The 11774-nt window shown below is 40.8% G+C and overlaps 1 protein-coding gene across 1 annotated transcript in view; it reads left to right on the top strand.

Annotated features, from left to right (window-relative positions):
- Positions 1–7275: 7275 nt before the first annotated feature.
- Positions 7276–11774, top strand: part of PLA2R1 (phospholipase A2 receptor 1) — a 60423-nt gene continuing 55924 nt past the window's right edge. The window contains exons 1-2 of the mRNA XM_029283923.1: positions 7276–7378; positions 10680–11060. Coding sequence (XP_029139756.1) covers positions 7282–7378; positions 10680–11060 — 478 coding nt within the window. The 5' untranslated portion in view covers positions 7276–7281. The remainder of the gene's footprint in view (positions 7379–10679; positions 11061–11774) is intronic.

The following is an 11774-nucleotide window of genomic DNA, read 5'->3' on the forward strand; positions in this document are numbered from 1 at the left end:
TACGTATGAGACATAAGACATAGCTCCTCCTTTAAATACCAAGTTGCATGCCAAAGGCCATATTCCAAAAATTTAAATATACTATAGGTGTTTAATTATAACCATTCAATTAAATACAATGAAATATTATCCCTTTATAATTTCTCTGTGGTATTAAAAATTACAGTTTAAGTGCAATTTTTGAACAACCCTTTGAACTATATGCAACACTGGCAAGCTGTATATAGACCTGTGACTCCAGATTATGGACCTGTTTTATACTTCTGAAAATTGGGAAAGGGTCTTTTAAAAGACACTTTTAAAAATCTAATATTTGTTTTTTTGTAGTTCTGCAGTGTGTGAAAGGGATTCTTAATTTTTTTTATTTATTACATTTATATGCCACCCAATTCCCAATGGATTTTCAGAGACCATAGACCAGTGATGGCAACCGAGTGCTCAAAAATTGGCCCTGCCCCCGCTCCACCCTGCCCCATTCTGCCCCATCCCCCGCCCTGCCTGCCCACAGGGCAGAGTCTTGCTGGACATGGCTGCCTGGCTGCCATGTCCTTGGCTGCGCTGCTCCGTGTGGGCCACCCTTGAGGGCGACTCTCCTTCAGTGGGGCTGCTGGAGAGGAGGGGGTCGCGGGGGCAGGCAAGGCTGGGGCAACGGTACATGTGCCCACAGAGAAGGCTCCGAGTGCCGCCTCTGGCACCCGTGCCATAGGTTCGCCACCACTGCCATAGACCTTAAATATTCTCAAATCATAGCTACTTTCTGTTCTGTATGTGTAATATGTGTGATTATAAGGAAGGATTAGAATTTGGGGGAAATAAAATTAGAAGTTTCTTTGCTATCAGATATTTGATTTGAAGTCCCTATGGAAGCTAAGATATGGCCCCATGCCACAAGGGCTTTAAAGATCAACGCCAGCACCTTGAATTGGACCAAAAAGCAGACTAGTAACTAAGGCAGTTTGCGCAGAGGTGTAACATGCATTCTACCAGAAACATATATAACTGCTCACACCATTGCATTTTGCACACACTGAAGTTTCCACATATTCTTCAAAAACTGCCTCACACAGTACATATTGGAATAGTCCAACTGGGAAATGACCAGGGTAGGAGTGACTATAAGTAGGGCGCTTAGATAGGTCAAGTTTGGATTTAGTTGAATGCCAGCAGTGATCTAGATATCTCTTCTCCTGTTTTATCTCCCTCAACTCCTCTGTAAAAATGGGGAGTGACAGGATCCATGACAGGGAGAGAGGCCACATAGGTGTGATCCTATCTAATGCCTCAGCTGCCCCTTTATTTCAAGTGGCAACCAAGGCCTTTGAAGAACCACGCAGACCAACAAGAATATCGCCCAGCTCCCTCTGAAACCTCTCTGGGTCCATCAGACAGCAGTGGTGGACCAGTCTAAAGGGTTCAGCTGCTCTGCAATGGTTTGCAGTGCCAGAGAATCTCATAGTAATCAGGGTGTGATACCACCATAACAAGGGGGCTCTCCCAATTGTGTCACACAGCCATTGCTCTGACATGAATACCAGATCTAGTGTGTGACTACTGTTCTATGTCAGGTTCTGATAGTCTGGGATAGGCACATGGCTGTCACGGTAGCTATGACCTGTCTTAGATCACAATTCCAGGAAAGGCAGATTGAAGTCCCCAAGACCATACATCTGGAGAACTCCACTGCCAATCCAGAGATAAAGTCAAAGAGCCTGGACAAGGAGGCTGCTATGCAGCAGGGAGACTGGTACAACAGCAACAATCCCAACTGATCCCTAGAGCCCAACTTAATGAATAGTGTCTCATATCCAGTGACCTGCGGGACAACACCTCCGAAAACTGTAAGCAACCACCAACCTTGCCCCAGGTTCTCAACCAGAGTCATACTTGAAACCCAGCTGGGCATAACTCCAAAAGCCTTTTCGGGCCCAACAGGTCTTGGTAATACATGTGACTTCACACAGTAATGTGACTAGGTCCATGGATACAGGTCAGAAGCCTAAAATGCTCTGTGGAAATAAACATGTATAAGTAAAGTTAGAAAGAAATATTTCTTTCAACTGCATGAGGACTTAAGAAATACCTTCATGGGCGATCTATTTATATACTTGTTCAGTTCCTTTCTTTCCTACCTTGATTGTTCATATTGTTTACAGATCATTAAATATGCTGCAATGGCCGCAGCTTCACAGACTGATCATAAGTTCCACTAGTTCAGCACCATAATAATTTTGAACAGTTGCTGAATGATTGGTCAAAACTAGAGGACTATCTATATCAGGGGTGTCAAACTGCCGGCCCTCGGGCCGGACGTGTCACCGGGAAACCACACCCACCCCATTGCCGGCAATAGGGAAAAAGCTGCGATACGTTGCGCGACGTCATCTGACGTTGCGAGTTTGACATGTCTGATTTATATATTAATATATATTATACCAATGATTGCAATGTGAGACTTCTAGTAAAAGATTCAACCTGGTTTTATTTTACAGGTCGATATAATTAAATACAAACCATATTTACAAATACATTCTCTATATTCTGTATTATATAGTTATACAACCATTTCTTATTTGAAATGTTTGGATTTGGGGTAGGGGCTATCTCTTAAGAGATAATATATTTTTGCTTTTCTCTCCCTTATCTGCATTTCTCCATAAATCCTATTATATTGTATCTACTTAGAGCATGAGAGAATAACCAGTTGAATTAATGATTTAGACAGAAACATATTTCTTCCTATTTTCAACCTGATATCTAATCAATATCTAGTATTTTCTTTCCTTATTTGCCATGAAGCATTGAAGATAAGGTTGTTACACACTGCCATTTTATTTCATTGTAATAGTGAAGCCCAAGCAAGTGCTAGAGAAATCCTTACAGCTTCCCTTATTAATAACTATACATTTTAATAATATGGATCATATGTTCTTTTCCATGTTTATAAATATTAAATCTTCATCTTAAGAGTATTTCTGTCATTTAGATTAAGTTTCAGCTTGTTCTCCCTCATTCATCATAAACCACATATAGAAGCAAGTTCTGCAGTCTCCGTTGAGCAGATAGAAATGAAAAACGGTAGAGCAGAATATTATCTGAATATTGATGACACTTCAAAGAAAACAGCCAGGTTATTTTTCCCAATTATCTTATTAGGCTCCTAAAAAACAAACTTGTAACTATGATATGGAACAAAAATCTTGCCAGCACTATCTTCTCAGACCATTCCTGAGGATGGTAAAAGTGGGAGGACCTAAACCTATAATAGAGAATATTGTTCCTGCTGATACTAAAAGATGCTGAGAGCCAAAGAATAGAATTGCTGTTCCTACTTCATCCATTTCCCAGTGAAGGTCATCTATCAGAGTATCAAAGGCTGTTTCAGTCCGATAATAATCAGTTCTGAAGCCTACTGAATCTAACTAGATTATACCATCAAGAAATGCCTTCTGTCAAGAGATTGTTACAAACTCCAACAACTTGCCTCCAAATGGCAATTTTAATTCGTTACAGCGTCTCAACATTTTCTTCAACTGAGGCCTCACTTTTTTTTTCCCAAGCTGCAGGAGCCTCATAGTTTCTCCTGAGGTACAGGTAATCCTCCAGTTATAACCATTTGTTTAGTGACTGATTGAAGTTACAAATGGTGCTGAAAAAAGTGACTTACAACCGCTCTCCTGCAACTATGGTCATGTGATTAAAATTTGGGCACTCGGCAACTGCCACATGATGGTTGCAATGTCCCAGGGTCATGTGATTGCCATTTGCGACCTTTTCAGCCAGCTTCCAGCAAAGTTAATGGGGGAAGGCAGATTTACTCATTGACCGTGTGATTCACTTAACACTGAAAACATGTTCATAAAATCAGGCATGCCTCATTTAACTTCCTTGCTTAGCAACATAAATCCTGGTCCCAATTATGGCTGTAAGAAGAAGACTATGTCCCTCCACAGCTGAGATACTTTTCATTTTGAAAGAATTTGTATGCATTTGTTTCTCAAGCGCACATTGATCCTAAGGTCTTCTACTATAAATATTCAATCTTGTTGAAATTGTGATTAGTATAAAAGCAAGAGAAAATACAGTACAGAGTAAAATACTTTATTATATGCGGAATAGATATGGGTTATATTTTATATGCTCAGGTGAAGATTTCCATTATGCTTCAGAATGTAGACATTCAAATTTTTGTGAAACACTTTGACAATGTAATACATAGTTCACATGAATGGTCATAGTTATTCCGTAGATATCCCATCTGTGCTAAATGTTAATATAGAAAACAAATTTTCTGAAATATAGACCTTCTTCTGGAAAAGAAACAAGTGAAGATTTACAGACAGGCGGATTTTAGGCAATATCTGCTAAAAATTACACACCACAGATATCTTCTATGGAACCAAATCAATTTCAGGTTACATTCACATCTCATTGTGAAATATAAGCAGAGATCCTCATGGTACCTTTTAGAAGTATGATTGAGTGGGAATGTACTGTAGTCTCTGTCAAAGACAGAGAAGGAACAAGCTCTTCATCACAAGAAGACATTAGCAAGAAAGAAGATATACTGTACACACATACACATTTGCAGAAGAAAAATAAAAAACATAGGAAAATAGTAATTTAATCGACATTGTATACTAGTATAGAAAAGACAATCATAGTCCGTTCTTCTCCAAGAATTAAATAAAATTGTTTAATAACCTAGAGAAGCAAGTTGAACAAAACCTTACACTTTAAATTATTTCATGAAGCAGAATTTTAAAAATGCAACAGAGTAGTTCAACAGAAAAAGAGGCTGCCCATAATAATAGCTGTGCTTCATGGCCAGTTTAAATAATAAATCAGGCAACGACCCCAATCTCATAATTTTATCCTACTTAATGCTGTTCATCATTTTCTCCTAGATTTCAAAATTGGTCTTCCAGCACTTTGAAGGTTTGGGGAAATCACATCAGATCCAAGGTAACATTTGCCAAGTGCTAGTTTATAGATATGTTGGAATCAACTCCCATATTCAAGACCTCTTACTACTCTCGTATCCTTTGTTAATCGTCTCAACCTGTCATAGTCAAATTCAAGATCCTTTTTGATTCATTCTTCACGTATGTATGAATGTAAAGGAGACCCTGTGGATTTTACTCCACTAGTCTTTGCCGACTGTAAGGGGCGGTGCTCATCAGTTTCAAGGCCATTGAGCTACTGCTGTCCGAAGACATGACATCACAGAGCGCTGTTACCTTTCCACCAAAGAGGTACCTATTTATCTACTTCACATTCGCATGCTTTCGAACTGCTAGATTAGCAGGAGCTGGGATGAGGTCTCGAACCTGGGCTGTCGGCTAGAAGGCCAACAAGCCCAGTGTCTTAACTGCTGAGCCACCACACTGGCCCTGATGTATGAATATATTCATGCTTAAATTCTGTACAGTATTCAAAATCAATAGGCCTTTTCTAAGGTACTCACAAGTCACCTTAAGTCACGAATGGCCCAATTACGTTTTCTGTATTCACTTGTTTTGCTTCCTCCACACATTCATCTTTTGAAATTTTGATTTTTGTGCCTCTGAGTCATTGTTGACTCCTGCCTGGACCTGGACCTGCAGTCTTCTTGTTTTTTCGGAAGCAGCTTGCCATTGCCTTCTTCCTTGGGTCCAGAGAGAGTGAATGGGCCAAAGTTATCAAGCTGGTTTCGTGCCTAAGGCACAAATTTACAGTGTCCCAGTTTCTAGCCGTATGTCTTTAACCTCTACAAAATAATTTGTATTCATCCGAATCTTGCACCATTTTCCTCAAAAGTAATCTCTGGTGCTTCCATCATCACTTTCTCTTAGCCTCACAAACACAGTTAAGTCCTGGGAATAATGGCGCTTGAGACAATTCATCTTCAACAAATCTTTATTGTTTGCTCCACTCTCGAACAACCAGAGCAGAGGCACGCAGGCCTCTATTTATACCCTCTGATCCCCGGGCAAGTTCAACCAATCATGAGGCGGGTTTTTCCCGCCTTGCACATGCGCACAAGGCCAGCGCCGCTCAGTCTGGTCCCGGGCAGCTTCTGCAAATGCCCGGGACTCTTGCAACGTCCCGAGCCTGCATCTTGCAGGCTCAGGACACAACACACACATTCTTTCCAACCTATTTCTTAAGCCTTGCTGTTTAGTATTCATTCCTCGAACATTTCACATTTCATCTTCCATAGCCTGAGACTGTCACTAGATGGGCTTGTACATACTGATTGCTCTGCCACTGATCGTGGATTGGGTCAATCAAGGTTTTCATGTAAATGCTCCTTAGTATAAACCAGGTAATCAGGCCTAAATCACACTTGCAACATTCCACCCTCTCGGTAAAGATCTGCAATGCTATAGACATATATATTTACAGCAGTGTTTCTCAACCTTGACAATTTTAAGGCATGTGGACTTCAGCTCCCAGAATTCCACAGCCAGCATTGCTGGCTGTGGAATTCTGGGAGTTGAAGTCCACATGCCTTAAAATTGTCAAGGTTGAGAAACACTGATTTACAGGAACTTTTTAAACATGAAAATGGCCAATGTAGAATTGCAGTATGAGGGATGGGGCTTGCAACAACACGAGGATATCCCTCCTAAAGTGAAATGAAAAACAACATGCCATATTCATCTCCCTGCGATCTTTCCTAGAACTGCATACCTCTGCGAAAAGGACAAACATCGCGGCGGCTGTGTGTATTACATGACTACAGCCCTGCGAGGGCCTTTTGGGCTGCAAGGCTCCAGGCTAATACTTCATCTCTTTCGGCTCCCCTGAGGAGCTTCACCTCTGCACTCTACCGCCCTGATCTTGAAAACCGAGAGGGGTCCATGAAAAAAAAAAAAACAACGGAGCCGGAGCCCGGTAGCTTCTTTCCTCTGGTAGTTTGTTTCAGAGTTAACCTAGCCAGCTTGGAGCGTACTACGCGGATAGCCTACTTGCGAGCCGGCTACAAGCTCGACGGCCCTCCTCTTCCTCCCCCTCTTGAGAGCAAAGATGGTCTGCGTTTTCTCCTCACCGGGACGGGGGGGAAAATGGGAAACGCCTCTCTCCTCCCTCAGGCTGCAATGGGGGAAGGTCTGTCAGCATATCTCCTTCCCGGCTCGGCCCCAGAGCAAGAGGAGCTGTCGCGGCGGCTCCCTCCACCGCCCCCTTTGTCTTTCTCTGGGTCTCCTCGCCCCAAGGTTGCTGCTGTAATTCCCCCGTCAACTCGCCGCGAAGGCTTGGCTAGCCGAGAGCCTTTCAGTCCGGCGGAAAATGCTTGGGGCAATGTTCCTCCTCGCTTGCTCCATGCTGGGAGTTTGCTCCTGCTTGGCCGAAAGAGAACTTGCAGCGTTGACGCAGGACCAATTACCCTACTTCTTGAGTAAGTTGGATGGGCGGCTGAGCCATTGGTCGGACGGCTGTCTAGAGGGAGATTTCGCTGTTTGCTTTCTCCCGCTCTTTTCCTCTCTTTCCCTCCCTCGAATTCATTCCTTTCCTGCTATTAGCTGATTATATACAGCGGGTTAGCATAAAGAGTAATGCTTTATCTTGATACAACTCTCACTCCAGGGAGGGGGCGGGGGTGGAAAGCTAGAACCAAATCCTTAAGGATCATTCGTTAGGAAATAAACCTTACTACGTCCAAAGGAATTTATTTCCTATTCCTCCCGGTTGAAATGTGGATCAGAGTCAGAGACCTTACCAGTCAGTTCCAGCTCTATGCTAGGCTTGACTACGTAAAACCCATTTAATCATCAGAGTGCACAACCGAGGAGCCAAATCTGGCTAATTTGGATTTAGTTTATTGTACAGATAGTCCTCGACTTACTCGAGTTTGCTTAATGACCATTCAAAGTTACAATAGCACTGAAAAAAGTGACTTAGGACCATTTTTCACACTTATGATCATGGCAGTAGCCCCATAATCACATGATTTGCATTCGGATGCTTGACAACTGATTCACATTTATGACGGCTGTAGTGTCCCAGTGTCATGTGATCCCCTTTTGCAACCTTCTGACAAGCAAAGTCAATGGGGAAACCAAATTCGCTTGACAACCGTGTTACTAATTTAACAACTGCAGTGATTCAGTTAACAAATGCGCAAGAAAAGTCATAAAATGGAGCAAAACTCATTTAACAAATTTCTCACTTAGCAACATAAATTTGGGGGGGGTCAGTGTGTGGTCGTAAGTTGAGGACTACCTATACTTTTTCAAAACTCGGTGTGCTGCGCATGACCAGCTCTTCACATTTCTGCTTCAGTCCCACAAAATGAGTTTCCAATTCCCAGTTTTAACTCTGCTTTATGCATGTAACCGGCATGTGCAATTATCTGCTTATATGTGACTCTGCATTTTAACATTTTCCAGGCAGTTTCTCATGTGAGGGAATATCATTTTGTTTGTATTAAGCAGCAGTGTGTTTATGACTGTAACACTGATTTCTTGTGTTTACTGTGAACCTATCTGTATTACTAGTGATAACGTATCATTATTCCAGAACACATTACTAGTGTAAACACTTTTAAAATCTTTTGCAAACTGTCTCTTTGAAGCATGAGGCATACTACTTGCAGTGTTGAGGTAGAGAGCCCTAAATGCCTTAGTTTCGGAATTTCTGACTGCCTACATAAGTTATTTGCTTCCCTCTCTCAATGACCCTTGCCATCCGTTCATTTACGTATGATAAAATAGAAAAAGCAAATCATGTAATGCTGCAGGCATGTGTAGAATTGTTCCATTTCTATTTTGATAGTATCAAAAGATGAAGTTGGGGAATTTTTCCTCAGAGAAAGTGCTTTTCTTTTTAGCTGAAACAATACCTGGGGATTATTAAAATTCCCAGTTTTTTTCTAGATAATCAAAATTTCAAATATGGAGGGGAGACAGGCATACTTTTTCTCCTTCTAGAGAAGGGAAGCTGCAGGCTGCCACTGTCTTCAGACAGGGAGAGGGATTACACTAGGCTGAGTTTCTGATTAGGTGTAATTCACACATTTTGTTGAAATGATTTTGAGTCTATTTTCAGCATTTCCCTGACAACATGAGTGCTTTGGAGATAGAGGGGTTGAAGGTGGAGCACGGTATCCCTGTCTGCCTTCATACTTGAATTTTTTTGATACCTGAAGAAGCCTAATCTAAAGTATGACTGAGTGTAAGTTGTTCATTTGTCCAATTGAAAGCTAAGTATGGATGGCTGTGAAAAAACCATGGTGCACAAAACACTTTTGTTGTGATTTTGAATGATTTGAGTTCAGGATTTTAGAACATATATGTGCTAAAAGTGGCTTTTGGACATCTCCCTTGTTACCATCCTGATTTTAATTATCTTTAAGATACTATTGTTATTTTTAATTGGAAGCTGCAGGTGCAAAGCAAGGTATTAGCTTCTAGCATGATCTCTATTTACAAGAGTGCCTGTGAGATTTGCATAGGCTTAAAAAATAAAAATAATGAGAAACTAAAGCCTAGACCTACGATCACAGCTGAGCACAAAATTTCCCTTCCCAAGCAAGACAGTTGTTAAGTGAATTTTGCTCCATTTTTACAACCTTCCTTGCCACAGTTGTTAAGTGAATCATTGCAGTTGTTAAGTTAGTAACATAGTTGTTAAGTGAATCTGGCTTCCCCATTGACTTTGCTTGTCAGCAGATCGCGAAAAGGGATCACAGGAGCCTGGGATACTGCAACTGTCATAAATATGAGTCAGTTGCCAAGCGTCCAAATTTTGATCACATATCCATAGGGATGCTGAAGTGTGAAAAAATGGTCATGAGTCACTTTTCTTCAGTGCCGTTGTAACTTCGAATAGTCACTAAATGAATTGTCATAAGTCGAGGGCTACCTATATCTTGTTAAAATTTCCAGGAAAAAAAATATGGTTTAACGGGATGGTAGCAGGTTCTAATCTGAGGGTTAGAAGAAGAATAAGAAACAATCTCATCAGTATCTCTACAAGAAAATTAGTGTTTCATGAATAGCTATAGCAGTCTTTTTTTTCTAATATTCTCAAAATTCCAAATATGTCCCCAAGCCTAGCAACTTGACTATTTTTGTTTTTCAGGGCTGTAAAAATTAGTCATGTCAATTTTTTCAGTGTTGTTGTAACTTCAAATGGTCGCTAAAAGAATGGCTGTAATTCGAGGGCTATCTGTACATCTAGTTCTATTAATAAAAGAACTAATAGAAGTTCATTGTATGCTTGAGTTCCAACGTTTTCGGTATAATTGGAACTAAGGTCAGACTTTTTCCAGTTGTCCCTGGAACAGCTGGTTCTCTGGAGAGCTGAGAGTGCGGCAGTCCTGTCAAGGTTCTAGCTTTGCTTTGCCATGTATCCCTAATCCTCATCAGATGCCTCTGGGCTTTCCTTCCTGTTTTGGTTAGATAAGCCAACTTACTGAGAAAGCAGGAAAAAAATGTAAGATTTGGGTTAGATATAATGTGGGCAAAAATTTAAGACCTTTTTCTCACAGCCCAAACCAGCTAGAGCAGGGGTCCTCAACCTTGGCAACTGTAAGACTTGTGGACTTCAACTCCCAGAATTCCTCAGCCAGCTGGCTGAGGAATTCTGGGAGTTGAAGTCCACAAGTCTTAAAGTTGCCAAGGTTGAGGACCCCTGAGCTAGAGAACACATCTGCCCTACTGTATGCATAATCTGAAACAAAACTTTCTTTGTTCTAGGAAAAGGAATATTTATTATTCAAAGTGAGAATTTCAGTACATGTATTACTGCTGAAATGTCCGAGCTCATCCTTGAAAACTGCAATCAAGTTTCTAAATACATGTTGTGGAAATGGGGTTCTAAACAGCAGCTTTTCAACATAGGCAGAAGCAGTTGCCTGGGGCTCAACCTCAGTAACCCGGAGCCATCACTAGTAATGACACAATGTGACTCTCCTCGGTATTTGCTGCAGTGGCAGTGCCATGGGAAGGCACTCATTGGGGCATCACAGTTCAAATTAGCAGTTGAAAATAGCAAATTTATTGTAGTTAAAAAGATTTCCAACTATGGATGGAAACAGTTCATGTCACATGATGACCTTTGTGAACATGCATTTGAAGGTAAATATTTTTTTTCCTAGTCATGCTTCCCTTAATAATACAGGTGGTTCTTAAACATGGGAGTTATAAGAACAGCATCTTGCTATATGATTAAGATAATTACTTCTGTTTGCTCTCAACTGGGCGCATCAGCAACCTATGCTGCATAGAATTTGATGTATAAAAATCTCAAATGCTAAACACTGGCATAATTCTTGCCTTTTACATGATGGTCGTCCATGTATCCAGGACCTGGCATATCGTTAGATATTTTGTGAAATTTCTTCCATGTGAATCCATGTGAAGGTCCAGTAGTTAGCCCTCAGCAACATTACCTGGCTGCTTGGATTTTCTGCAATTATACAGTGTTGATATATATGCCAGAAGAAAAGAGTCATAATGCAATGTGGGGCTTTTTAGATCAATTCTACATATCTTTATGGATCAGCTTTATCTTTCACCTTGGTTACGTTATCAAGAAACCTGATGAATTACAAAATACACAGCCATCCTAGGAATAGTTCAGCATAATTTATTTTATTTATTTATTTATTTTATTACATTTATATCCCGCCCTTCTCCTTGCGGACTCAGGGCGGCTAACAATCAGATAAAATACAAAAATACAATACACGTTTAAAATTAATTAAAAAGAAATATTTGAATCTGTTCCAATTAAAAGTAATTAAAACCCCTTTAAAATCCCTTAGGCCAGTCCCGCAAGCTGGAACAACC

The sequence above is a fragment of the Protobothrops mucrosquamatus genome, unplaced genomic scaffold (genome assembly GCF_001527695.2).
Source record: "Protobothrops mucrosquamatus isolate PMUCROS unplaced genomic scaffold, P.Mucros_1.0 scaffold279, whole genome shotgun sequence".
Classification (NCBI taxonomy): Eukaryota; Metazoa; Chordata; class Lepidosauria; order Squamata; family Viperidae; genus Protobothrops; species Protobothrops mucrosquamatus.